Source organism: Cephus cinctus, unplaced genomic scaffold (genome assembly GCF_000341935.2).
Source record: "Cephus cinctus unplaced genomic scaffold, Ccin1 Ccin1_scaffold1891, whole genome shotgun sequence".
In the NCBI taxonomy this organism is placed as follows: domain Eukaryota; kingdom Metazoa; phylum Arthropoda; class Insecta; order Hymenoptera; family Cephidae; genus Cephus; species Cephus cinctus.
In genome coordinates this window covers 167,401-194,049 of record NW_014334049.1, presented here as the reverse complement: position 1 = coordinate 194,049, position 26,649 = coordinate 167,401, and the positions used below count along the sequence as shown (strand labels likewise).

Below are 26,649 nucleotides of genomic sequence, written 5' to 3'. Positions count from 1 at the left end.
AAAAAGGGGGGGGGGGGGGGGAGTTTGGCATCAAAGATTGCGAGATTCGGTGAAAACTGCGTAGAAGTCACGAGTTAAAGGCCATTGGCATGTTCAAGGCTCCGCAAAGTGGGAAGACAAAGGCAGTTTATTTCGGATCAACTTCAGTTATTCCGCCGTTTCTTGTTTCACCTTCCCAAAAGCGAATGGAATATCTTGAGCGAGGATTCTGACAGACATGGAGGGACAAACGTCCTCGGGGTTCGTGACCCTTCTTTCGGTCATACGAGATAAATATACCGGAGCAGCTTAGGAGCAGAAGCCTAGAGTTATTTCTCGCGAGATATCCACAGCACTTCCTTCTCGCATGCTGCATTCAAAAGGGGTCACTCCCCGCGTCCACTTTGCTATTTCCGCCAAGGAAACTAGGTCGATCCAAAATCCTGGTATGACGATGTTCTAGTGGAGTCCTTGGCCAGCAAGGACACTCCTTAATTACATAGCCATTGACTCCCACACATTGTACAGCATCCTCAGGGACAAACTCCGGATGCTATAAAGATATGGAGACTCTGAGGATAAAGTCAAAGGTGGACAAATAGTAAGACAGTGGATCCTGATGAAATAATAACGATTTATTTATTCTATTCCAGGTCGTCACATCGAAGGAATATGGCACACAGCAGTGGTTGCCTATGGACGAGAGTACTTCTTTGGTCCAGCTGGTATTCACAGCGTCAGACCTGTAAGTAATCCAGAAAGTGCTTGATCACTCGTGACAATAACTATCCTGACAAGATACTCAACGTCGTCCTGACCTAATCTCCTATGATTTATGAGCGCAATCTCCAGGGGTGATTCGCACTGGTGCTAGGATCGTGAAATCTAGTTGTAGGCGCGTTGGCTATTGGCTATACGATACACCGTACTCGTGCCCGTACTAAATTTGGTCTGAGGATGACTAAAAATAAACGCCGCTAGAGGCTACTCTCACGGCTCTCTCCCGAACCCATACTTTCCTGCAGCGAGACTCTTCACCGGCGAAAGCTCACGGTAAGTCCGTACCGTAATCCGCCGTGCTGGGTTGCGCTTCCTTCTTCTTTCTCTTTCTCTCATTCTCACTCTGCTCTACTGATCTCTCATCCTCGCCAACTCCAAATGATACCAGCACAACCATCCTCGCCACCTCCACCACCAATACTAACACCATCGCAGCTATTAGAGCCCACGGCTCCTAGAGTCTCATCAGCGCCGTACTGAGCAAGTGCTGGAAAGCAACAGGAACAGTTGTCTGGTGCCGGTATTAGAGTCAACGTGGAGCATCATGAAGTCCTGGAGTGAAGTGCGCGAGTGTACCAGATGGAAATGTGAAACCAGGAGGAAGAGGAAGGATAAGAATAAATCATAAACAAGAATAACGACCAGGTCGCGTAGATCAATTATGAGTCTGATCGGTACTGATTCCAAACGTGGCTTCTAAAATTAAATTGAACGACGCAAATTGTACCCAGGCTAGTTGTCTGCTCTCTTGGTCCTCGGATTTGTCATCTTATAATAATTCTCATTCCTCTGGTACTTGTTGCGTGCATTCCACTTGCGTGTACGTATATGCATCTGTATCGTGTCGGAGTCGCGTAACGAGAGTGCCAACACAACGGTGGGACGCATCGTCAGTCTAGGGATGCGCGTTTATTTCTGTGCCATTCGTGGTCCACCGAATAGATACGATACGAGGAAGTTGCTGCCCGCTCCAAAATTAGAGTTCTTCGTCGTCCGTTCGTCCGACCGTCCGATCATCATCGAATCGCAGGCTTTCCAGTCTCGATTTTAAATACCACCGCTGAATAAATGCGGTAGCTTCAATCTTTGCTGATGAATTTCAGGGAGGAACTGAACTGGGCGAGCCACAGAGAGTAGAGAAGCTTGGCGAGACGTATCTGCCGTACTCCGTATTCCTTGAGTACATCAACGGTCTTGGCACATCGAAGTTTGCGTGAGTAATCCATTCTTATTTTATCATTCGTGACCTATCTCTCTTTTACACTTTTTCTTATTCTTCTATTTTTATACGTATTTTCATCGTTACCCTTTCTACTGTTCTTGTTTTTTTCAGACCGGGCACCTACAACCTCTTCAGACACAATTGCAACTGCTTCTCTGAGGAAGTCAGCTGCTTTCTCGTGGGTCAGGGTATACCGAAGTACATACTTGATGTACCTGAAGAAATACTACAGACGTAAGTCAATGGATTTTAATAAGTTCCTGAGTGTTGGACTGGTATTTTTAAAGAGCCTTGAAAATTTAAATTAATTTTCATGCAGACCAATCGGTCAGGCTTTGGGTCCACTCATTGAAACCTTGAGCAACGCTGCCAGCGCGGGATTTACCGTCGGACAGAGATTTGTGGAGGCTAGAATTCGACGAGAAGTTTCACCGGATTATCAACTTCTTAATAGCGAAATAGAACAAGCAAGGTACGTACTATCTGGGAAGATTTGTTCTTGTTCTTTAGTCTTACTCGAGATTTTTTAATTTACGTGTACCTTTACTTCCGGTGTGTAGATTGAATTCAATTGCCCTTGAGGAAAAGAGAAACGTCATTAACGAGAAGTTAGCTAAGAAAGAAAGAAAGAAGAAAAAGAAAACGAAAAAAGAGAAAAGAGAGAAGGGTGCCAGTGGAAGTGTCGTTAGTGAAAGTGGAAGCGGAAGTACCGAAAGCGGTAGTCGAGTAGAAATGGCGGAAAGTAAGAAACTTCTCACTGAAATTCCAAAAATTTGCTCCTTGAATTAAGTAGCTCAATGAATAATAATTTTGGTTTTGCGTTCAGGTGCAATTAGTGAAATTCAACCGAATGGCGATACAGCTGCTGGTGTGGCAGAAGCCGTCGAGGATATGCTACCATCGGACAGAGTCCTGCAAATGGAGGCTGAGGAGAGACGCGAACTGGAGGAGAAGAAGCGACAGCGAGATCCTCCTATAGTATTTAAGAACGTGGTGGATGCAAAGGCCGAGTACGAGGCATTGGTTAGACTCCTGGATGGAAAATTGAACGACGAGGAACGCAAGAGTATCGAAGAACTTCGTCAGTATGTTCTGGAGGACGAAGGTAGCTGGGCTCTGGGAGATAACTTTCTCAACTTTGTCGGTATGCTCATTTACCTTACACCTTCTTTTATTAGTTTTCAAACTTTCGTACGTCAGTATTAATTAAATGTAAATGTTTTATTGTACGTACAGGGCGTTTGCTGTATGACAAGTCCTTGGAAAGTGCTGTAAGAGTACGATTGCTCAATGTACTCTCAATTGCTGCGTTAAAGGATGACGTCATTTTATTACTGCATCAAGATAGACGCGAACATATGATAATGAACTACGCTTTTGACATCGATCGTCATCCTCTGGAGGAGCAGATGTCCCTGGCACTCATGGTGAGTAGGCTCAAATGGTAGATAAATTAAAGATGAAACATTAATCTCTCACCATGACGCAGATGGCAAATATGTTTGAGAATCTAAGTAGTTCAGAATGGCTTCTGTACATATCTGAATGGCAACATCAGAACCAGGGTATCAGCAACATCCGGGTCACGACTAAGGTCGCCGTACACTCACTCTTATCAGATAAACCCGAACTGCAGGAACGTGGTGCAGCTATCATTCACAATCTTGCCTGCAAGGAGGTAAAAACTGTGGTCTGTATCCGTCCCAGCATCCTCAATTGTTTCCTCGTAGATCTTCGACATTCGTTAACCTCGTCGACATTCTCGCGAGCTTCTCGATTCTTCCAACGGAAGTGCTGCCTTCTACTGTATCACTACGATTATATTGGCTTTAGTATATCAACATCCGCTTCTCTTACTCTCTCCTTTTATCGTATTCCGACACTCACACTCTCACTCTAACTCTCATGCAAAGAGTCACCGCCTCCTTCATTTTTTCATCTGCATTGTATCTCATCACCACGTCTCTGTTATCCTAACCAAAAGTTGATATGGGGTGAATAGTAAAGGGGAAGAAGTGTAAAAAGAAAAAGGATAAAAACGCATGAACTCTATTTATGACTATGGCTTTGGCTCTTTACAAACGGCTGTAGAGCAATAACGGACGCGTAAATCACAAAAAACCGATACTTCTCTAGGGATTCGATATTTTTTCAGAAAATGAACAAGAGCAAAAAGCTCCGGCAACTTTTACCAAAAGGCAGCATTTCCAAGGTACTCAGTTTAAATTAGTTCAAAGTACTCAGTTAAAATTATCGTCATATTGATCTTGCACATGCGGAATAGACGGCTGTCCATCATTTTATGTGGTTCAGAGTCTTTGCGAAAGAAAAATAAATCAAATTATTCTAATGTTGAAAATACACGTGGAGGAGACGCGTCTCACTATCTGTATCCGTAGTTACATAAGCTGATCCAGATACTTGTATTCCTAGGTCTTTGATGACGTCGCTGTGGAATTGACAATGGCGTTGCTACAATATTTCAATGGAAATCCTCCTGAAGAACAACTCTACGCTTGTATGAAGGCTCTGGCACGTTTCACACAAATTAGTGGACAGGAAGTACCGCAGCTGATACAAATGATTGGTCCAGAACCAAATAAATTCCGCGGTACTTCGCAGAGGTTGGACGAACAGATTGATCAGATCAATAAGAAGCTGCGTTAAAATATTAGATGATCCTTTACTCCCTGACACCATGAACCCCCTTTGATCGTTCTATTAATCGACGATCAATTTTTTTAAATGACCGCCATCTACTATTTTATGAGTCTCGTAGAAACGAAAATCTTACTTTTACCCCTGTCATCCCTTCTGATAAACTTTTATAAATCCTATTCGTGAATCTTTGCGCAGATGCGCCTGAATAAATAAATTAAAATGAATGAATGAATGAATAAGTACGTGTGTCAGGGAATATATGAATGAGGGTGTACCTGAGTATTTCTTTGTTTGGAATATTAACCGAAAGTTTTGAGAGCACACATTTCTTTTTACTTTTCATTTTTCTACTTTCACACTATTGATTGTTCTTCATCAGTCATAATTATCATGATTGATCCTAATTTGGATTTTATGTGAATATCCAAATACGAGGATCCAAGATGATAGTCAATTATTATTTCATAGATAATGGCTGATAATAAATTTCTTGTATTCTACGATTAATTATGCTTCTATTATAAATAGTTTAACTACCGCAAGTAGAGGTCATCCAATTAATTCCTCCCTCAAAGTCCTTTATGAACCATAAATGATTATGAGGATGACGTACACCAAGGTGGGTGGCTTGTGAATAGAAAAAAAAAATAAGAAATAGAGAAAGTTAATGACAATAATTAGGTGAGATTGTCTGAGACTGTAAGGTGTGGGAAAAAGAAATAAAATTTATTGAAAGCGAGTACATACATTTTTGTTTATTCATGAAACATCCATGATCCTTGAAACTCACTTGAAAAATTCTAGCTGCTGGGACAAGTATAAAAATATTTCATTTACATCATAACACATGGTTTTTTCTTCCAAGTTAACATCCCACAGTCATATATATCCTTTAATATATATGGCTATGCTTATCAGTGTGTCAACGTTTAAACATACAAGGAGCTGCAATATTCTATGGTACAACTCTTTCTTATTGATACTTCGCGTTTACACTGAGCTTTGCAGATAATACACAATCAATGATAAGAAAATGTGTGGAACAATTAACTTTGTTATCAAACTTTTCCTCAATTATTTGAAACTTCAGTACAGTCCTACTGCTTTCAACAGTATATTCCAAGTCTTCCGTATTGCTTCCTAACAAGAAGTCTACATCAAATGATTGTGAAGTTTTAAAAAGAATATAAGACAGTAAGTAATAATATCTAAAGTCACCTTTATTATTTTACATATGTATAAAAATATCTGGCTCAGTAATCATATACTTTATGAAAGGGAATAATCTGTTTCCTAGGTACAATGGAAATGTTACCAAGTAAAGATAATGAAAAAGGGTATCAAGAAAATGACGACAGTACCGAATGTGCAGAAGAATGTGAAAGTGTAGGGAAAAAAGCTACAAGAAAATATAGAGGAAAATCTATTAAGAATTATATCTCTATAATCCAATGGCTTCCCAGGTACACGAAATTTGAGGCAATCTCAGATTTGGTTGCTGGTATCACCCTGGGATTGACTATGATTCCCCAGAGTATTGCTTATGCTGCACTGGCAGGTCTTAGTGCTCAGGTACTGTACTGTTCTATACTTATAGAATTGATTGAAATGCAATTTCAAATTTGTGTATTTTAATTATGTACCAATTTTCAGTATGGTCTCTATTCTTGTCTTTTTGGTGGGTTTATCTATGTCGTCTTTGGCACCGTCAAGGAAGTCTCCATTGGAGCGACATCCTTAATGGCTTTACTTACTATTCAATACACTAGCGATATGCCAGTAGACTTTGTTCTACTATTAACATTCTTAGCAGGATGCATTGAGCTTGCAATGGGTTTGCTTAATTTGGGTGAGTAGATGAAGTTAAATGAGAATCAACAATATTTTATACTAATTCAAATCAATCTTAGGTTTCCTGGTTGACTTTATTTCTATGCCGGTTACTTCTGGCTTCACTTCTGCTACCTCAATTATCATAATAGCTTCGCAAATGCAAGGATTACTTGGTCTGAAGTACAAGTTCCATAGTGTACCTGAAAATTTGTACAAGCTTTTTAAAAATTTTGGAAGTATCCGTATCGGCGATACGATACTCGGTATCTCCTGTATAATATTCCTCATGCTCGCCAGGGTAAGCTGAAATATATTTAACGACAAAGAACTATGAAAATTTACGAAGTTGCGTCGTTCCACAGAAAGTCAAAGATCTGACCTGGCTAATTTCCAAAGGTAACAAGAATGGGTCTGACAATAATATCCTGAAGAAGGCGTTATGGTTCTTTTCCATAAGCAGAAATGCTGTGATTGTTCTAGTGACTGCTGTAATATCATATTACATTGAAAATGATAATGGCCACGTTCCATTCATACTTTCAGGTTTTTAATTTTTCATGACGTTTCATAAAGTCGCAACTCCATTCCATAACCAAAACTCATCGATTCATCCTTTATATAATTTTTATTACAGGAAAAGTCATGCCTGGATTACCTAAAATTACATTACCGCCATTTAGTAGTCAGAGTAAAGACAGAACGTACAACTTCATCGAGATGGTCTCTCATCTGGGTACAGGAATAATAGTCTTACCATTGATAGCAGTCCTTGCGAACATAGCAATTGCCAAAGCTTTTGGTAAAATTATTTTACACTAATGAATATATAAAATCATAAAATATTAAAATAACTCAAAATTAATATATATTTTAGCTAGCGGAAAGAGAGTCAATGCTTCGCAGGAAATGTTTACCTTGGGTCTATGCAATATTGTTGGAAGTTTCGCAGGTGCGATGCCGACCTGCGGCGCCTTCACCAGGAGCGCCGTGAGCAACGCTAGCGGCGTCGCGACGCCCTTCGCCGGAATATACTCTAGTAATCATTTTTCTCATTATAACTTGCTTACATTACGCAATCTTATTTTCATAATTTTTTTTATTCAGGCATTCTTATTGTCTTGGCTCTAAGTTTTCTTACACCTTATTTTTATTACATCCCACGTGCTACTCTTTCTGCTGTCCTTATTGGAGCTGTTGTCTTCATGATTGATTGGAGAATCGTTAGCCGTCTTTGGAAAGGAAGCAGTGAGTAGTCAGGATGATAAATATTCCAGCCACAATGATGCTATGGATGCTATCGAATATTTGATCATAGAAAAGGATGTTGCTGCCGCACTGGGAACCTTCGTCGTCTGTCTGGTATTTGACGTGGAAACTGGACTGCTTCTAGGAATTCTGATTAACTGTCTGCATCTGCTATATTTGTCTGCAAGGCCAAGCATCCAAGTAACCCAATGCAAGGTATATTAATTAGAAGAATAATTACATAATTCTTATAATTAATGACTCATTTTATCTTCAGAGTGAATTGGGATATAAATATCTGTTAATCAAACCGGACATTGGTCTGTTTTATCCAGCAGTGGATTTTCTCTGTACGCAAGTAATGATAGCAGCCAAAACAGAAGGCAGAGACAAACTGCCAATAGTTATAGACTGTGACAGATTCAAAGGCATCGACTATACAGCAGCTAAGGTGAATATAATTTTTTTGAAATTATTTCACAAAATCATTTCAGTTTTTATAATTGTACAGGGATTTGAGAGACTGTTAAAAGATTTTAGTGGCAAAAATCAAGAGCTGCTGTTTTTAAGAATTTCGCCTAAGATTTTCAAGAGAATTCAATCTTTTGGCGTTGACATTACAAAGTTTAAACACGCTGACAACGAATCAAGCATGGCTAATATTCTTTATGGTCTGTATAAAAAAAAGCCTCATACTTCTGTGGGCTTTTAAAAATCATTAAACTTGGTGTTTATATTCGAATTTGCTTTTAGGAGATGAATTAGAAATGAGCAGAAGCGCCACTCTTCCCGTATTTAAATGCGTTGACGAATAGATGGAATTATTACAATATCAGTAACGAAAATCAGCAAGCAAAAGAATCATTGCTTGTTGAATACAAAGCTGTAATTAAGGAACTTGAAACAGCCGAATATTCTTATCTATGGAAACGATCTTCTATGTTAACGCGATAAGAAAACTCATTCACTTATCAGGTGCATAAAATTCAGGCACGCATTGTAAATATTTACTTAATTAAATACTTGTATCGTTCTTATAAATCTTAACTATTTTTTTAATATTACATGTTTCCTAGATTCTTTATTTTAAACGGCGTCGAGTCATTAATCATTACTTTTAATTACATTTTCTCATTTTAACGCATCGGCTTTATTCTTATCATACACAGTAACAATATTTACATTAATTTACAAGCATCACGCAAGAAAATGAGTAACTCTCCGTGTGGCATACCACAAAGGAAAGTTCTCATTGGACATTTTAATTAAATTATACATAATATAATGAAGTAATGTACATGTGTTGTATACCGTGTATTTAAAAAAGAAAAAAAGCCAAAGAAAAAAATAATAATAAAATAGACAGTCTTTATGAGAATATCGGTGCTTGATGTGTCTGGATTTTATTTAATTATTCTAATTCAATTAATCTTCCAGACAAATCGAGCACCGTAAACAATAAAGAATTTCATAACGATAAATATGAACATGGCATAGACTCCCTTATAGAAAATAGCGGTTAAACATCCGCCGTAGAAAATGTTCGTCCTGAGATAAGAAGTCTGAAGTGTTTCATGGACGTACAAGTCCTGGAGTAATTTTCATTGGTAAAAGATTCTTACTTATCCACGAGAGGAGTGTAAACCATTCATTCGATTAAAGAAGTGTTTGATGAAAAAATAATAATGATATACTGCCCATCACACTCGATATGTCATAAGGTACTTTCCTTGAGCTGATTCTGTCCAGCAGCAAATATGGTGCTGATAAATAAATTACAGTATCCGCTGCACCATAAGTTTCATAAATATATAATATTTCAAGTTGCAAACTTTCTTCCATTTCTTATTCACAGAGATTAATGTCCCTAAAGGATATCAAATCATCGCCAAACTGTGAAACACTAAAGTGTCAAGTGCACTAAAGTGACGGTAGGGTGCATGACTATAATAATTAATAATCCGAGCATCAAAGGGGAATGTTTCAGGCAATCAGTGGCTACTATACAAAGACAAGTTTCATAAGTTTCATTTCTACAAGTAAAAGATGATTTCATGCCTACGGGACATTTGGACGTTTCTTCTTCTTTGTTTTCTCATTCAAGAGATTATAGGATTCATTAAGCACATCGACTTCAGTTTCAGGAGAAAATCATGGTCAAGTCATTCTGTACAGGCACTGTAAGCTCATAGTAATCCAATCGGAAAAGAGCTCATCAAAAATAATATTGAAAATAACACAGCAGTCGTACCAATATAACAAATATCACAATTCGTCTTTTGCAGTATTACTTTCAGTTGAGGTGACAGTTTGTTTCTCATCGGTTCTCTTCGACACATCTTCAATTGCTTCACTGTACACATCCAGAGCCATGAGATCCCTGTAGTAAGTTCTGTATTTCTCTTGTATTACTCTAACCTTATCCACGTCCTTCCTAAGATCATTAGTCGAGCCCAGAATAAGGTGTACGTCACGGATATGCTGGAGCTTTAGTAGTATCGATCGTCGTTTATTACACGCAGTTCTTTTATTCATAAGTGATAACTTCCGGCGTAGCTTTCTATACTCTCGAAGAAGCTCCTCGATGATATCCAAGCACACCCACCGGATACGAGCTACGCAATCGCTTGATGGTTCACCAGCTCCTATATGACATACGTTGACTAGTGCTTCTACGTTCGAATCACCGTCCAGATTAGCCAGTACGAAGTTTAATAGATTTCGAATGGTTATTGGGAGAGAAAATGGAAATACTGTACTATCTTCTTTTCTGTGGAAAAGAAAATTTATCAAATAATTAGACTACTGTATAAAGTGAATACACATAGTGTTCTCATATTAATATAGAATTCATATTACCTTCTAGCAGGAAAGAACAATATAGACGGATAACGATTCATGGTATATTCCCATGGAAGATCGTTATTGTCACCGTCGATCCTGACGAATATAAGACGATCCATATTAGATAGATAATGCGCTGCAGTTAAATAAACATAAGCTATTGCGCTACAAAAAGCGCAGTAAGGCGAATGGTACATCACTACGACATCCTGTCAAGAAAGTAGATTGATTATTGAATGAAAATATTAATTAAGGAGTGATTCTAAGTATAGTTACCATTGTGGGATTTAGAATGGTATCTAGAAAAGTTTCAGTCGTTAATTCTGGTACACAGATTTTAGAATTGTCATTTGGCTCGCATTCTATTCTTGTTTTGTGTGCAAAGCGTCGCGACGCGACTGAGCGTAACGTACGTTGGAGCATACCTTCTGTATAGTTGTTTATAAATTGTACCAGAGAATATCGACTAAGATCCTCTTTCATGACGTACTGACTCTCTTGCTATAATAAGATCAGTCAGATTAATGACCTGCTTTAGTTAATTAAAAATTAAAAACATGTAGACGTGACTCACTGTAGGTTCTATGATGACTACTGCAGTCTTATTCCTTTTATTTAAAATGTCTATGCCAAGTCCTTCGGCATAGTGATGATACTGAAGACTATCAATAGCTATTAGTACCAGAGTTCTATTAACTTTGCATCTTAATTCGGTTAAATTGATGTTAGGATGTCCTGGCAAGTCCTTTGGGAATACTGGAGGGTGATAATTATTGCCGGTTAATAACTTTCGACAATCCTCTTTAATGAATGATCGTCTCACGTTATTCGCTGATCGTGGGTCATTTTCTCCAGTCAGCATGGAGGTCTCATAACTTTTACTAATGAAATAAAGAGATATATTAGTACGGAATTCTGTTATATAGTTAATGCATAATACGTACCTGTTTGATTTGGAAAAATCATTCTTATCATCACTGACTTGATGCCTGTTACAGCATAATTCGTATTTTTCTTGTTCCTCTTTCAGTGTTGGTATACTAAATATATCAGCTCCTTTACACATTGGTGTGCGATGTTCTGTTGTCGTTGTGCATATAGGTGCTTGATTTTTCATAGTATCTACGATTTTCTTCTTACATAACAGACACTTGTTCATAACAATATTAGCACAGCAACTATCATTAATCCACTGTTGAATAGAGACGCTGATGGTTGGCATATGCAAAGGTACTTTGGGCTCTTTGAGAATTTCTTCACAGTGCTCACTTTTCTCGCGTTGTCTAGTTATAGCATTGTGTCGATTTTCTTGTAGACGAGTAACGACATTATCTACCGTGGGATTGTTGCCACAGTTGTAATATTGAAGTCCTACTTCTTTAATCTGTTGAAAGCAGATTTTATTAAGGCTAGAGTGGCCCTGACTACATGATTAATGAGGTAACTTTGCACGTACCAAGTTGTAATTATAGTTTTGAAGATGTAATGGATTTCTAGGAGTGAAGAGAATTAGAGCAGGTCCATCACGCAGGTACGGTGCTAATGTTACAGACTTACTTCCAGGAGGCTGCAACCACAGCGGAGCCTGAACTAATGCAGAGGAAATCCAGTTTAGTAAGTTCTCTGAAGACCATCGATTTCTCTCAATGTAAGTCTGTGAATGGATTTAGTTAGTTTTGTTTGGTTTTTATTTAATACTGTAAAAATATGATATCTAATTATGTGCTTACTTTGGACTCACTCCACATGAACAGTGTAGCTGATGGAAATTGAGTGACGTCATAATCGGCTTGAGCCGTAACAGGGTCTGTTATGGCAGCAAAAATAATTTCTCTATTTGGATCTTTCTCGAGATGGCGAATTGCTGTTTTATAGAATTCTATATAGCCAGGACTCTTAGCTACTCCAGTAAAATTGAAGTAACCTACTATAACAGCCTGAATTTATAAGAGAAATATAAATAGTAGGAGTTATTAATTTTAGTTTAAAGTACATTAGGTGCACTCACATCGTAAGTAGTCAAGAGATCTGCAATTTCTTCTTCTTTTGTTATCCTGTGAATTGGATTCATAAATGCATCCAAGAAGCGAATCATGTACAGAGCTGAACGAATACCCTTGTATTGCACACCTAAACCTTTTGAAGGATATACCATTAACACAGGATAACTTTGAATTTTATTATACTGCGTTCTACACTCGGATCCAGGATGCCAACAATTAATTGCAGCAAAAAACACCTGAAATAATACATAAAGGCATATTATTGAACTGCCATATTGTAGTTATCTTCTTTTCCTTACCCGATTGTGATAATACCGTGCCACAGTTTCAAATTCGTGTCTAAGAGCCTGACTATCAGCATCCCACGGTGCATAGTACATAAGAAAGCTAAAATCAGCATCAGTTCCTCTTTCGAAGACAGCATCTAGATGTCCTTTATAAAAATCCAGGACCACAGAACTTTGATTGAAGAATGGTTTAGCCAAGGGTGGTTTAGATATTTTTGGAGGTCTGTATAAAGTAAATCAGTGCAAAATACATCCTTCAAAACAAAGAAAAATAAATAACATGTAACTTCAATCTCACGAGGTATGTAGAGCAGCGAGAGCTGTGAAGACGATGGCAAGGAAGAAGCATATTTCTCTCGCGTGGAAGATCATTCTACTAGCCAGTTTTTCTTCTACGGATAACCGTCTATCCTGGCTCTTGGCCTCGTTATCGCTTCCTGTATCGGGAGTCGCGGGAAAATTATCAGCATTTCTTGGCAGTCTCGGTTCGTGCTCTTCACTGGACATCGTCCGTTGGGAATTTGTTTGCTGGAAGGCGAGCCGACCACCTTCGTTAGTTTGTCATAACTTAACGCGAAGACGCGTTAAGTACACTGTGTTTAAAAGCTAATACGATTACAAGCAATTGGCCAGAATTGTGCTTGCACATATGTCAGCAAGCTGAACAAATAATCGTTGATCGGAAACAGCTGACCGACTGTCAACATCGCCGTAACAAAAATAATTCTCCACTTCAGAAAACTCCTATTGGCTCGTCATTCTTGTGCTTGAATTAATTACAAGAACGCAGGCGCATTTCTTTTGCCTGTTTAATCTCCAAAAAATCACACCTTAGTCGGGTTTAGTATTACCACTCCAATATTTGTGAAGTGTACCTAACATATGTCAAGGCAAAATTTTTATTTTAAATTGAAGTTTTTCTTGACACAGAATGAAGTCCTTGTTAATATTTATACCACGGGAATTATATAGTGAAAAGCCTGGATACATTTTTGGTAGAGTCAATTATGATGCCAGGAGTGGAACCAAGAAGTTTTTTGCTATTGGTATTCGACAAATAAGATCTGATGCTATTGTTAAACTCAGGAGAAACAGTTTTGATTCAATAGCTGGTGCTAATAATGATGTTATGGGTCATCTTTCTAGTGCAGATGACACAAATGTATATCGGGATAACTCATATCCTGATTGGATTAATATCTCTTTGAATACTTGTGAGAGTTCCAGCATTGACAGTCCTGGATATTACTTGAGAAATGTATTTGTCGATTCAAGAAAGATAGAACCATCACAGTATCACACTGTTCTGATTATTTATGATCGGTTAGTTTTGATGGAAGCTGATCTTTTTATGGATAAGACTCCACCAGATCATTTTCATGAACTGAAACTGATACTCCAAAAGAAATCTGTTGAGGATGAAATAAGAAAAAAGTCTACTTTTACAAATACTCAAGAAGTTATGTTAACTTATATAATGTTAATCTTTCTGTATCCAACACGAATGCTGTGTAAACTGACAAATGGATTACTACCTATATTGAAATTTTCTGCTCTTGGATTACATCTAAATGCCTGGCTGGAGAATTTGCAGTGGATGCTAGATACAGTAATGCACAATAAAAGATTTAATCTTAAGGCTGGAAACTATTTGGTGGCAATGGCACTTGATGTATTACTTGGAGTATTACTCTTGAAATTCTTATTACATGCCATTGGACAGATGCCTCCGTCAAAAATACTTCTAGATAATGCAGAGGTAAGTTTGCAAAATTTCTTAGATTTAATACTATAATTTATTCTATTATCTTCTATAGAAAGTAGTAGAGACTCTAAAAGGACTAGTAAACTGGCTAATGGGTGCACCAGCTGGACTAAAATTGAATCATTCGTTCAATGAAATACTTGGAAAGTTTTTTCTATATCATATACACTTATGGTGGACATTTCTTGTATTTATAAAACCAGTCTTGGACTTTGCATTCAAAGTTTTGCTGTTATTTGGTAGATTGGGCGTCACATTTCAAGTTTCAATAGCAGCTGACTTATTGGCTCTTGTGAGTTTTCACAGTTATTGTATTTACATTTATGCTGCAAGGTAACTTTCATTAAATCTATCTAATTGTGTACATTTAATACACTTCCTTTCAACTATTTTATTCTTATAGATTATTTAATATCCAATTACGTGGACTCACGGCGCTTTTTCGTCTTTTTCTTGGAAAGAAACAAAATCCTCTACGAGAACGAATTGATTCCTGTGAATATCAACCAAATCAATTATTTGTAGGAACACTACTCTTCACTATTCTCTTATTTCTAATGCCAACAACATGGGTTTACTATGCTGTCTTTACAACGGTAAGTCTAGAAGTTTTATTAGTCGAATTCTAATATTTTGTAAGACTGAAAAAAAATTTTCCACAGCTTCGTGTAGTAATGATTGGTCTTGGAGGATTTCTTACTAGACTGAAATTCTACCTTCAAATAATGCCAGTGTATACATATAGCAAATGGTTATTTTGTTCACCAATAACTAGCAGTGAGTTTTTTGACATCATCCATTATCATATTCGTTATTTGGTATAAGATAATCATCTTTGATTGATCATCTTTGATTGTATTTCATGTTCATACTTAATTTTAGGTTCTGTAAATATGAGAATGCATCCAACACAAATTAAAGATGCTACTACAATAGTTGTATCAATGACAGTTTCACCCTGGTGTGACACCTGGAAACATTGCATTCCTGACACTATACATTATCATCCTTCTATTGAATGGACAACGATAGCCAATAATGTATTTTCGGGTCAACTACTGTACCCTTTGTAAATTAAATAAATGAACTAAATAAAATATTTTACATTGAATATTGCTTTATTCTTAAATATAATTAAATGATACAGCTTTGTATATCAAACATGTTCATATACAAAAATGAAATTTTGAACTAAATAATAACACTGACTCAAGCACTAAGCAAAAACTAAATTTGTCTCAACTCGCCTGTTTTGCTTCTAATTGTATCGCGTACTGTTGTGCCTCACGAATGTGCTGTTCCTCTAAACCTTCAATGTGATCGTACAAATCTCTGTCAAATAATCTATCAATATCATTCTCTTCCCGCAGTACTAAAAAATATATCATGAAAACTGACAAAGACGCAGAGATCACATAAGGTTGATACCATGGTCTCTCGTCATTATTTATAAAAAAGGTGTCTTGTGCTTTCCATGATGCAGCTGGTGAGGTAGAAAATTTAATAGGCTTGTTTTCATCATCATCTTCCTGATTTTCATTCTTCATAGTACCAAATTTTTGAGAGGCTACACATTGAGTTGCATACCTGAAAATTATAATATCCTATGAAACGTTGCATGGTGCATCATATAGACAATTACTTTATATAAGCATAATAAAATTATTAATGATCTAGTGTTCCAAATAATGACGATATAAATATTTGGTTTATCCTGTAATATTATAATGAAAAGTACCTGTATATTGAACCACTTTCTTTTACAGCTCGTAATGTAGATACACCCAACCTCGTTAAAGCCATGGTTTGTTTATCGTGTTTAATATCTTTTTCTTCTTCTTCTTCTGTATATGGTTAGTGATGCTTAATATCCATGCAACTGTAGCCGGAACGATTAGCAGTAATTAGCAGACAGACGGCGTGTTCCGATAAAAACTGGCAGTGCTGCCAGTACTGCAGATTTCATTCCGATATTGGAGTACAGTGCACTGCGGCAGTGCCTAGTAACTTTAATGACGTCATAAGTTTCTCCCATTTTTTCACTATAAGCGCCTGAGCTCCCATGGTCAGGTACTGAGTGATCCCCCACTCCCTACAATAATAGGCGGCAAAAATGGTGAAGATCAGTTTAATTGACGGCGAAACAAACAATTTATATGAAATATGTGTAACACCTGATGAATTAGTATGTGCACAAAATAAGTGATAGCTTTTTGATCATCTTATTTTTTTCTCTTTTGTTTTGGTGCAAATAATCATATTTTTGGTGTTGCCTCCCTTTGTTTTATTTGTGCAATTCACCAGTTACTGAAAAACGTTCCGATATTATTCCCAACCAGTTATAAACACTGGCGCTAACGAAAATGGAATGCTTCAACAGTATACTTCAATGACGTCACATATTGCAGTGCTCACAGGGTATATCGGAACACGCCGAGAATTGTCTTGCATTGCCAACATTTTTATTATTTTATATTACCGATAAATAACGATCCTAAAAATATTCATTAGAGGGCATCGTCATCGAGAAATGTTTTTTCAAATCACTGGCGGGACGCTCTAGGTACCGCGCAATACCGCTTGGAAAACGGAATCAGATAAATTTGCTAATTTTAATACTGTGATACCCCATAGAGAAAACTCTATCTTTACAAGAAGCTAATTCACACAATTTAAAATAATTAATATTGTAGACACACATTAACAGGCGTCAAACAAAAATGTATGGGCTACTAATTTATTGGTGAAAAAATAATGAAATAAGGATGCGAAGGAGGCTGGGTGACTGATTTATAAAAAGATGTAATGCATTGCAGGACTGAATAGAAAAAAAAAGAGATTACGCCATCAAATTAAATGGTGGATACATAAGACCAGACTGATTCAGAATTTAATTGATGTTATAAAAACGCTGCTGTAAATTGGATGCTGAGTATATAAATTGTAATTTCCTAGATATGCAGTGTGATGCTTGTGATGACGACTCGTTGATATTGCATAATTATTTATTACTTAATCATTTAGACACAACTAAAATTACTTGGACACGACGAAGGAAACGCACAAAAATACATAAAAACATATCGCGAATACTTTTGGATATTTTATTAAAATATACATTTCATCCAAAATACAAAAGAAAAGTATTATGTACAAATTGTTTTGTTACTTGCTGAACGTTATGAGTAATGACGGTAGTAATAATGAATAACAACGATAATATAGCGGCAATAATAATATTAATTAATTATAATCGTAACAGTAATGTAAATTGCAATTATAATTGTACACTATAATCGTAATTTAATTCTTATTACGCCTAACGTATTTGCCGTAACAATTACATTTAAGGGCACCTCGATAAATCGTAGCTCACGAGTGGCACGGCTTCTCTTTTTCATTGTTTCCTCTAAATTTCAAATATAATTTCCTTTCTCCATTCACAGTCCATAAAATAAGTCAACCTTCATTCTAATATTAACAATCAATATACTCTCTCTATCCTAAATACATTTGGATATCACAGAACCACTCGTGGCATCGATTGATCAGTCCGTACGCTTAACAGACAGAAAAAAAAAAAGAAAAAGAAAAAAGATAACATAAAGAAATGGGATGTTACTCTCCTTATGAGTGCACGGGCAGACATTTCATTCGTGTATTACTTGTTACGGCTTAATGACGAAGTTGATCTAATTGACATTTAAGACAAGAACCAGTGAAAAAAAAAACTATTCTCATTGTCTTAACCTGCCCACTTCCGGTTAAATAATAATTAATCAAGCATCTGGGTAAACTACACTGCAAGTATCGTTCATCGCCACTTCATTCTCGCACACTCAATCCCATACACTTGAAGATATCATTACCCTTCCGGTAATGAAAGAAACAAGAATTAATTTACATACCGAGAGGAACGATTCCTCGCCGACAAAAAATAAAATCCTATTCTCTATTACATCATTATTACATATCTCAAACTTTACTTTTTGTTCTTGTTCCTATAGCTCCTTTCAAAAGGCACTTTTACTGCGTACAAGCCTGATACGAAAACGGATTCCAGGCTCTGCAATGTAACAGAAATTACAAATCTTTCCAGCACAAGTGATCCAGACTATGTTCTTTTTGTAGCCGAAGACATCAGACACTTGCGACTCACTCTCAGACAACATACGAGACAAATTAGATCCGTAAACATATGTTATTTGCATGTACGAGCAAAGCACGCTATTAATGGTAGTCATGAATTTTCAGAAGAAATAATAGCAGCAAGAGATAGATAAAGAAAGCTAATCCGATACACGATTAATTACTATAATAATAATAATAATAATAATAATAATAATAATAATAATAATTTCGATAATCACGTTAACTTACAGAAAACGTGTATTCAACTATCCTTTTGCTTTTCTCTCTCACCCTCTCTCTCATGCCTGCAGCTAAATAATCTCTTTGTTATCTTTCTTCCTTCTCTGAATAATACCAATCACAGTTATGTGCTCTATAACAGTTATTAACTAGTAAATCATGTAATGGCGATTAAAATATCTTTACAGTAGACTGCCAAGAGATATTACTAGATCTCGCAGAGCGACGTGGGATGAACAATATATTTATATAGATATACATAAACCAAAAATATATATATAAATCCCACAATCGTTACCCAATTGACTGTACATGTGTACGGAGGCGTGTCTTCCACATTCTCGTATAATTTCTGCTATCTTCCAAGACAAAGAGAAATCGAAATTTCTCGAATTGATTCTATTTTATATAATAATAATGATAAATCCTCGAATAGACTCTTTCCTTAAATACTAATATAAATTAAAGCTAGTATACACGTCTGACCATTACACTTAATGCTCGTACAAGTTCCCGTAGGATTTAATTATTTTTTTTCTTTCCCTTTTTTTTCTCTTTCTTATCCAGTTACCGTTATCTGGCAAAGGCCTATTTTCTTATTACTTGTTCCTACATTTCATTAATTATATTAAGCTTCTCTACCTAATGTATTTACAATTATTCAACGCACGCGCTCATACGTATATCTTCGTTGGATGCACCAGGGGAAAATTGAAAAGATTCCCTGATTTCATTCATTATTATCTTTACTATTATTACTACAAATTCTAAGATGCCATTGTTTAGATTTGATATGAAGAGATAATTGACTGTGCATGTCGAGCAAGCGTTTCCATATTGTAAAATCGGATTTATACAAAAAAAATTCTCGACGAGCGAGGCCAACGCGAGGCCGTTAGACGAGAGGAAATAGAAAAAAAGATAAAATAAAATAAAAAGAATAAGAATAAAATAATATTACATGTACGTATGAAGCGGGAAAGGAGGGCAGAAGAAAGAGAGTTATCACGAGAGAAATATGATAACGAGAATAAGTATTATTTTAGTAAATTTCCTTTAACTTTTTTTTAATAAACAAAAAGGAAAAAATTAGATCGTTCGTCGAGAATTTTGACACTGTGTGCTGTCGGTGCGTTATGCGTGTTTTACATTTAGTGTCTTCGTTCGATGTCAATCAATCTATCTGGACTATTTTCTTCTTCTTTTGTACGCTAACGTTCCTAATATCAAAGTGTTCGATTAACTTAAAATTATACGCCTTCGAACAAGATCCGATCGATTGGCAATTTATCGGTTTGATCGTCGATCATGATTTATACTAGTATAAATCATCGAATCGATAAAGTCTCTTTAAATAATTGAGTTTGTACGGGCTTTTAGTATTGTGTTTCTTTGTCGTCTATGCGAAGTACCCGCTCAAAATTGCGTGGTTTTCCCATTTTATATAGAAACAAAATTCTATGCCACGTCATGTGGTACGATAATAATAACATTCGATTCTATTTTGGATATGCACGTACCGAAGGCACGAATTCCATCCACGGAAATAATCCAGCGGATTTTTGTTTTAGGAAAACCTGTTTAGTATCACATCGTGTCCTAAATATAGTGATTCCAGTTCAATGTTTAGCGACAATATCCTGTCGGAACTGAAAATCTATGAGACACAAAATGACAAAGAGATAAAATTATTGTAATAGATTCATCTGTATTCTAGATATTATTGAGGATGCTGTAGAATATCATTGATTGACTAACTGTATACTGAACTGTACACGTACCTACTATTCAACCGCGAAGCCACAAGTCTCTTCGACAGCCTGTGTCAATTTGTCCAACATCTTCTGGTAGCTTGGGTAACTTTGCGGGATGTCTATTCTGTTGAAGCAGGTATGAGCTTTGGGTAGATTTTCACTGGGTGCGTCAACGGCATGAATCGTGAAAAGACGTGGTCCCGAGGCTCCGGTTGATCCTGATGATTGATTACAGTACAGGTGTATTCAGTCGTGAACTTTTATACCCAGGTAAAGCAAGGCTTACCTTGCAACGCTTTGAAACCCTGGAGCGGCACCCTGGAACTTCCAGTAACGAACTGGAGTAGCCTGGCACGCATTTCTTCCCCGTATGACTCAACGATCTGCCAGAACCATTTGACAACAGGTGTTTCCGGGGTGCAATGCTTAAGCCTGGTGTGCATCTTCCAGTCGTTGATGTCGATGGTACCTAGACCTCCTATAACCAGCTCCAATTCCCTTTCGTCGAAGGGTCTAAGTAGCTGAGGCGGTATTAGCTCGTGAAAACCCTTTTGCAAGGCCAGAAACTGCTGCTCTATGCCTCTCATGAAACGGTAGTTCACGTAGAGACGTACGTACTCCCTCTTGTTCTCTTCTGTAACGGATATCTCCTTGCCACCAGGTTTCAACTCGTGATTCCTCAGGACGCCGAAGCTGCTGTGTTCAACGGAGAACGCAGCATCGAGAACGCCATCTATGCTGTTCTCTCTGAAGAGATATATTATTAAAAATATGTACTAACAATTGTCAGTTATCAACTACTTACAGCATCCAAGTGAGACTTCTATGTAACTCAGGGTCCACACCCTCTATATCACTGAGCGTAATAGCTTTATTGAGCAACATCTTATAGAACGGAGTTGTAAATCCGCCATCTATATGGTGTCCATGAAACACAGCGATCCCTATGATTCTTCCAGCAAAGTGGAAGTAGGATAAGTGTTCCGGATTGATACCAGAGTCAGGATTAATTTGCAGCGTGTAATTGTCATCTCTGGAATACTGAAATAGGCCGTATTGGGGATTCAGCATCTCATGAGATAAGAGATATAGCCACTCCCGTGCAACACCACCATAATCAAGTCCTTCTTCACCACGAAACTTCACCATAAGTCTTTTACGCATGTCTTTAGAGCGCATCTTCATTATCAGTCTATATGACTCCTATGAAATCAATTACACAATGTATAATTACAAAGATGACACAGCCTCTGCCTGCAACATTAATTATCACAAGCCAAGGGTCAAACCTTACCTCGAATATCTCATTCCTGGAAACTTCCAATCTGCAGTGTCCGCTCTGTGGCTGAAGAGCATTTAATTCAGCCCTGAGGCACTTTAATTTCGCGACCAAGTCCCTTTTATATTTAGGCAATAGTTCACTCTCCATTAATTCCTTTGGCAGATCCGAGACAGTCTGTCCATTCTGAGTGGAAGGAGTGCTTTCGGCTAAAAGACAAGGAAACACTTTTAAAAAAATATCTACTAACCTCGAATATCACAGAGTTGGTTCACAATGCAAATACTCAGATTTAAGATCAGATTTAAGATCCATTGCGACTTAAATTACGAAATTGACATAAATACAATATCAAAAAAAATTAACAACCGTGTGCATTGACGAAGAATAGTCTGGGTAATTTAAAAGGCATTTTGCGCAAAATAATGAACGATCAAGACTGTCGTAAAACGGGCCAGGATATAAAGTATCGACAGAGATATCCTCATGATAAGATAGAGGCATATACAAGAGCAGTGCGACGTCCACGCGAGCAAGTAACCTTTTGTCTTTCTTATTTTTAAGCGTACCACGACGATGCACCCACTTGAATTACAAACAGTATCGCGCGCAAGATACACACTCTGTTAAACTCTTATTCTGCTGTGCAAATAAAGGTATAGAAAGAATCGCCAAGGTAAGATCGCCATTACTAGTACTAGCATAACGTGGCTCCACGTGACATGTCTCTTTGTGCTTACCAGTAGTTGTGTTGTTATTACTTGCACCCTCCACTCGGGTTCTCGATTGATTCGGATTTGTCGTTGGATTCGAAGGAGTCGTAGGAGCGGCCGTACTTTCTGTACAAGGCGCTTCAGTTCTAGTAGGCGTGGTGCTACTGATGTTTCCGGCTGTTTGATTGGTCGTGCCATTACTTTGTCTTCTGTCAAATCAAAGATCTTGTATTTGTATCAAGATTCAGCACACTTATTGAACTTATCACATACACTGAATAAATTGTCAGAGGACTTACTTCAGCAGATTGCTAATTATTTGACTGGACAGTCTTGGATCAGTGAATTGTGTCGTCCTGTTATTGTGATCCACAAAATAAACACGACCGCTCTGGGTCTGACGCATTTCCCATCCACTAGGAAGCGGACCCAAGTCATTAGCTAGCTCATTAGCCGGCAAGTCCCTGGGTATCCTTGGATCGTGCCACGTGGATGCGCCGGTTGGAACGTGATAAAAGTAAACCTGACCCTGCTGTGTTTTTCTCATCTCTAAGTAGACAAGATAAGCTTATGTTTATTAGCGTTGTCTACAATGTTTTCCAAGTCTTTAACACCTGTTATTAATGATATTAAGGATGCCTTCTTATTATTTAATTGATACTTACCGTAACCTCGTGGCAGATCCGATGGTTGATTTTCGCTTCTTCTTTCATTACCAGCCATTATACTATTGCGATTTCTATTGGTACGACTTGGTCTTCTAGCTTGACTGCCATTGGAAACCCTCTCCGTTCTGTTCACATTCTGATTGCCATTTTGCTCGTCGCTACTTCTCGGCGTTCTACGTTCCCTGGTCGAGGAGACTGGTGGCGTATTTCTGGCATTCTGCTGATTCTGATTTTGGTTATGTTGCTGGGTTGGAGTATTTCTTGGTGTGTTTTGAGCGGAGCTATCTCTACTCGGTGTTCTACTCGGTGTAATCTCTCCATTCCATTCCGGTGTACGACGAGGAGGACTCTCGTTCCTTGTAGTCGGGGGGCTACCACTTCCGCTTGGTGAAGTAGGCTCCGACGAAGGCACTGGTGGTGGTTCTGGTGTCGTTGTTATGAACGTGTTACCGGGTCTGCTTAGAGAAAAGGAATGTTAAACATATCAAGTAGAAATACCTTGATGTTCTCCGACAGTCGGTTTTGCATGACAAACATGACATTTCATTTCCGTAAAACTAAACTCTGTCCTGTCATGAGTCGTTCCTTGTTAGTTATGAGTATTGAGAAATTAAGTAAACAATACTTAGAATAATTATTATCGGAAAAAACAGGCCGTATCCTTGTTACGAAGACTCCTTATCAACTCGTTGCTAATGCATTATCGTCTAATAGATAATTTTAAATGGGTACTGACTTGTAAATTAGCTCGACCAAATATTTTTTACATAGCCACAGGTTAAACTATAGGCCGTACGATATCTTTGAATTATGTGATATATCTCTAAAGGTTGTTCCAGGCGACTAACGCGAAGAAGACTGTTTTAAAGATTTAGATAGTTTATGAGGGAGTTACAAAATATAAGTGAAATAGAATAAATGAAGATACGTTATCGTATAGACTCTCTATCCGCAAAAAATCAAATCACCAAAGACGCCAATAAACATTACGCGTTGCACATTAACATTGATTATCTAATCAAACTTGGTTATGAGTTATAAATTCGACAATTTCTCCTAAACGTCAAGTATGTCGCATTATAATAGACAGAAAGGTGAAATAGAGAGTGAATATAACAATAAGTATCAGTGTAAAATAATGATAGAATGGCATATCCTGGTGACCTGTGTGAGTGATTCGTACTTAATGACATGTGAAAAGAATCATTTATCTCTGATATTGAAAAATATTTACTTACAAATCTTTATCGTTAATGAGCGTCAATCATTTTTAGATCGTGATTAGGTTTTACTCAAGGTCACACTTCTACTTCCAATGGATTGCATGGCCACGATCAATGGAGTGTTGTTTTATTTATTTTTAAATTAGCTTACCGTGAATTAGGACGGATCCACTGTGTAGTTCGTGTATAATGATTTACATAGTAGAGACGACCACTTTCGGTTCTTCTCTCTTCCCATCCATCCGGTAAGTCCGTAGGACAGCTCAGATCTCCTAGAACGTCGACCACCGCGTTATGGCCGACGGTGTTACTCACTGCGCCATTGTGACCGTCACGAGATAACATGGATACAACTATTTGGCCCTTCACAACGTCTGTAGTTTCCATATAGTCTTTGCATAGGTCCAACCGTTGATCTAAAATACATGTAGGGATTAGAAAAGAAATGATAGGAGCATTGATAGATTTGAAGAAGGATTATTACAGCCTGAATCCTTGAGTCTTTGAATCGTGTGTGGTAATATGCAGACACAACCCAAAAACCCTCCACCTTGTTTCTTATGTACTTTTCTGTGATTCCAGACTGTTATCGTGATGCCATCGTTCTTCCCGATGTATCTGCGATAAAAAATTATTATAGTTCAGAAGTTTATATTAGAATTTTGACTAGAGTTATGTAAGAAACAATATTTACAAGTCAAAGTACTGATTCCACTTAGGATCCAAGGTAGCTTTACACGTGTCAGTGCTATGGCATTGACCCGATCCGTTAACAGTGATCTTAGCAAATGGGTCAGGAAGGCCTGAAAAAATGATTAATTATAAATGGTTTTTATTTTTTATGGGAAATCATCTGAATCGTTTGAATGATACTTACGAAACAGATCTTTTCTGGCGAGGTTACGGGCACATAAAACTGAAAGAATCAAGAATTACCATCTTTCTTCCTTATAAGTATTATTATTTCACAATATTAACTGTATAGAACAATTTTCTCTATAGAAATAACAATATTCAACTATGAAAAATTGCAGAGCAACTAATGCCAATGGTCATTTCTTTTAACAAACATTCAAGTACTACTTTATAAATGTTACAAAGCACAGTTGAATGGTATTTAATTAATAATTACTACCCGTCCAACGTAGAACATCAAAGCATAAATCCAAATAATAAAATCTAAAAGAGTTTTGTTCCTCTTTCCTCCTTGGCTCCAATACATGTAACAATTTCACTCATGATCAGAGGAAAAATATATGAACAAGCAGGACACATGATGCAAGCATCCTGATTGTATTAATGAAGAAAAGAAGTGAGTGATAATTCCGTGCGAAACGGGGCCCCCACAGAGAGTCGAGCTGATGGGTCAAAGCCGTGACAGGGAGTTGCCATAACCAAAGGAATTAACGGTCGGGAAGTTTCAAGGAGTGTACATGGCAATAGGAGGGTACGAATTCGTGATAAAGGGTCAATGAAGCTTGATAGTTTGAATGAATTAAATAATCCCCGATATAGTTGCTAGAGGGGCCATATTGAATAATGCACAACAAAAACAGAATAGGTGTAATCGTTGGATTCGCTTGGCTGAGAGTTTTGGCCGACTTTCACGAGTCCCTCGGTCAGCCATTCTTGTTAGGTTCACTTACGCGTCAGCCTGATCTTCATGGCCCCGTTCCTCCTGCTACCGCCGGGATTCGACATTTTCCACGCACATTTAACGCTCCGCACCGCACATCGGCATTTTAATTAGTAAATAAAACTGTTTAGCGCAGCAACACACACGCGAAACGAACATTCGACTCTGGGATGCTGGTCGGATATCGACTATGCCGACGGTGCACGTGCGTATCGAGAAGTCGAAAGTGCGAAGCAGACGACTTGGCGGGAATTTTAAAATTGATAACGTAAGGCCACATAGTTATAGATTTCACTTTTCTTTTTATTTCTTTAACAAATCTTTCCATGATAAATCCATACTGGTTTATTCTATTCGCTTTAACCTTGTACAAGAAAAATCAAATT

General features: G+C 37.5%; 6 protein-coding genes across 19 annotated transcripts in view; 3 read left to right on the top strand and 3 right to left on the bottom strand.

The window, feature by feature from the left end:
* LOC107273969 overlaps positions 1 to 5,384 on the top strand; it is an 8,120-nt gene extending 2,736 nt beyond the window's left edge. For 3 of the 6 annotated variants that reach the window (XM_015752674.2, XM_015752673.2, XM_015752670.2), the window contains 10 exons: positions 633 to 724; positions 1,863 to 1,972; positions 2,093 to 2,215; positions 2,301 to 2,453; positions 2,542 to 2,723; positions 2,808 to 3,125; positions 3,218 to 3,408; positions 3,471 to 3,659; positions 4,137 to 4,193; positions 4,415 to 4,648. In XM_015752674.2, the coding sequence (XP_015608160.1) occupies positions 633 to 724; positions 1,863 to 1,972; positions 2,093 to 2,215; positions 2,301 to 2,453; positions 2,542 to 2,723; positions 2,808 to 3,125; positions 3,218 to 3,408; positions 3,471 to 3,659; positions 4,137 to 4,193; positions 4,415 to 4,648 (1,649 nt within the window). Of the gene's footprint in view, positions 1 to 632; positions 725 to 1,862; positions 1,973 to 2,092; positions 2,216 to 2,300; positions 2,454 to 2,541; positions 2,724 to 2,807; positions 3,126 to 3,217; positions 3,409 to 3,470; positions 3,672 to 4,136; positions 4,194 to 4,414 lie in introns of all 6 variants that reach the window. The other 3 variants (XM_015752675.1, XM_015752677.2, XM_015752676.2) reach the window with 3 other exon arrangements.
* A 280-nt stretch (positions 5,385 to 5,664) lies between these two features.
* On the top strand, positions 5,665 to 8,767 carry LOC107273979 (sodium-independent sulfate anion transporter). 7 transcript variants are annotated; one of them, XR_003061680.1, is made up of 12 exons: positions 5,666 to 5,836; positions 5,940 to 6,214; positions 6,296 to 6,491; positions 6,553 to 6,773; positions 6,838 to 7,018; positions 7,110 to 7,274; positions 7,350 to 7,511; positions 7,580 to 7,720; positions 7,791 to 7,936; positions 8,059 to 8,171; positions 8,232 to 8,391; positions 8,474 to 8,767. XR_003061680.1 is itself a non-coding variant. In XM_025091228.1 (12 exons), the coding sequence occupies exons 2-12, from the start codon at positions 5,945 to 5,947 to the stop codon at positions 8,533 to 8,535; spliced, it is 1,791 nt and encodes a 596-aa protein (XP_024946996.1). In that variant the 5' UTR covers positions 5,669 to 5,836; positions 5,940 to 5,944; the 3' UTR covers positions 8,536 to 8,767. The 7 variants fall into 7 exon arrangements, 3 of the variants coding, with proteins under 3 accessions (XP_024946996.1, XP_015608175.1, XP_015608173.1); XR_003061678.1 differs by having other exon boundaries at positions 8,056 to 8,171; XM_025091228.1 differs by having other exon boundaries at positions 5,669 to 5,836; positions 7,667 to 7,720; positions 7,998 to 8,171.
* A 79-nt stretch (positions 8,768 to 8,846) lies between these two features.
* Positions 8,847 to 13,390, bottom strand: LOC107273978 (thioredoxin domain-containing protein 11). 2 transcript variants are annotated; one of them, XM_015752686.2, is made up of 10 exons: positions 13,153 to 13,390; positions 12,867 to 13,077; positions 12,573 to 12,803; positions 12,295 to 12,501; positions 12,021 to 12,218; positions 11,509 to 11,948; positions 11,139 to 11,445; positions 10,841 to 11,065; positions 10,580 to 10,773; positions 8,847 to 10,490 (listed from the first exon to the last, which is right to left on the bottom strand). In XM_015752686.2, exons 1-10 carry the CDS (start codon positions 13,359 to 13,361, stop codon positions 9,986 to 9,988), a joined length of 2,727 nt encoding a protein of 908 aa, XP_015608172.1. In that variant the 5' UTR covers positions 13,362 to 13,390; the 3' UTR covers positions 8,847 to 9,985. The 2 variants fall into 2 exon arrangements, with proteins under 2 accessions (XP_015608172.1, XP_015608171.1); XM_015752685.2 differs by having other exon boundaries at positions 11,139 to 11,948.
* Positions 13,391 to 13,682: 292 nt separating this feature from the next.
* LOC107273980 (phosphatidylinositol N-acetylglucosaminyltransferase subunit Q) lies at positions 13,683 to 15,730 on the top strand. Its single transcript, XM_015752690.2, has 5 exons — positions 13,683 to 14,613; positions 14,672 to 14,952; positions 15,023 to 15,215; positions 15,282 to 15,396; positions 15,502 to 15,730. Exons 1-5 carry the CDS (start codon positions 13,786 to 13,788, stop codon positions 15,690 to 15,692), a joined length of 1,608 nt encoding a protein of 535 aa, XP_015608176.1. The 5' UTR covers positions 13,683 to 13,785; the 3' UTR covers positions 15,693 to 15,730.
* Positions 15,717 to 16,600, bottom strand: LOC107273981. The gene is made up of 2 exons (XM_015752691.2): positions 16,358 to 16,600; positions 15,717 to 16,206 (listed from the first exon to the last, which is right to left on the bottom strand). Exons 1-2 carry the CDS (start codon positions 16,420 to 16,422, stop codon positions 15,858 to 15,860), a joined length of 414 nt encoding a protein of 137 aa, XP_015608177.1. The 5' UTR covers positions 16,423 to 16,600; the 3' UTR covers positions 15,717 to 15,857.
* A 2,828-nt stretch (positions 16,601 to 19,428) lies between these two features.
* LOC107273975 (E3 ubiquitin-protein ligase SMURF2) lies at positions 19,429 to 26,482 on the bottom strand. Of its 2 annotated transcripts, none has more exons than XM_015752682.2 (13): positions 26,274 to 26,482; positions 25,505 to 25,543; positions 25,322 to 25,430; positions 25,112 to 25,245; positions 24,779 to 25,043; positions 23,402 to 23,859; positions 23,036 to 23,285; positions 22,764 to 22,945; positions 22,039 to 22,232; positions 21,550 to 21,947; positions 21,031 to 21,491; positions 20,772 to 20,962; positions 19,429 to 20,647 (listed from the first exon to the last, which is right to left on the bottom strand). In XM_015752682.2, the coding sequence occupies exons 1-12, from the start codon at positions 26,326 to 26,328 to the stop codon at positions 20,775 to 20,777; spliced, it is 2,733 nt and encodes a 910-aa protein (XP_015608168.1). In that variant the 5' UTR covers positions 26,329 to 26,482; the 3' UTR covers positions 19,429 to 20,647; positions 20,772 to 20,774. The 2 variants fall into 2 exon arrangements, with proteins under 2 accessions (XP_015608168.1, XP_024947028.1); XM_025091260.1 differs by having other exon boundaries at positions 20,776 to 20,962.
* Positions 26,483 to 26,649: the final 167 nt, after the last annotated feature.

Bases quoted from the DNA above. Each gene is read 5' to 3' on its own strand.
- LOC107273979 (XM_015752687.2), top strand. From the start codon at position 5,945: ATGGAAATGTTACCAAGTAAAGATAATGAAAAAGGGTATCAAGAAAAT. The intron at 7,019-7,109 runs GTTTTTAATTTT...TTTTTATTACAG, and splicing joins CGTTCCATTCATACTTTCAG to GAAAAGTCATGCCTGGATTA. The intron at 8,172-8,231 runs GTGAATATAATT...ATAATTGTACAG, and splicing joins TCGACTATACAGCAGCTAAG to GGATTTGAGAGACTGTTAAA.
- LOC107273981 (XM_015752691.2), bottom strand. From the start codon at position 16,422: ATGGCTTTAACGAGGTTGGGTGTATCTACATTACGAGCTGTAAAAGAA. The intron at 16,207-16,357 runs GTACTTTTCATT...TATAATTTTCAG, and splicing joins GAAAGTGGTTCAATATACAG to GTATGCAACTCAATGTGTAG.
- LOC107273978 (XM_015752685.2), bottom strand. From the start codon at position 13,361: ATGTCCAGTGAAGAGCACGAACCGAGACTGCCAAGAAATGCTGATAAT. The intron at 12,502-12,572 runs GTGAGTGCACCT...TTATAAATTCAG, and splicing joins ATCTCTTGACTACTTACGAT to GCTGTTATAGTAGGTTACTT. The intron at 10,774-10,840 runs GTAACTATACTT...CTTTCTTGACAG, and splicing joins CCATTCTAAATCCCACAATG to GATGTCGTAGTGATGTACCA.
- LOC107273975 (XM_015752682.2), bottom strand. From the start codon at position 26,328: ATGTCGAATCCCGGCGGTAGCAGGAGGAACGGGGCCATGAAGATCAGG. The intron at 22,233-22,763 runs GTAAGCACAAAG...CTTGTCTTTTAG, and splicing joins TAATAACAACACAACTACTG to CCGAAAGCACTCCTTCCACT. The intron at 20,963-21,030 runs GTAAGCCTTGCT...ATCAATCATCAG, and splicing joins GGGTTTCAAAGCGTTGCAAG to GATCAACCGGAGCCTCGGGA.
- LOC107273980 (XM_015752690.2), top strand. From the start codon at position 13,786: ATGAAGTCCTTGTTAATATTTATACCACGGGAATTATATAGTGAAAAG. The intron at 14,614-14,671 runs GTAAGTTTGCAA...TATCTTCTATAG, and splicing joins TACTTCTAGATAATGCAGAG to AAAGTAGTAGAGACTCTAAA. The intron at 15,397-15,501 runs GTGAGTTTTTTG...ACTTAATTTTAG, and splicing joins TTGTTCACCAATAACTAGCA to GTTCTGTAAATATGAGAATG.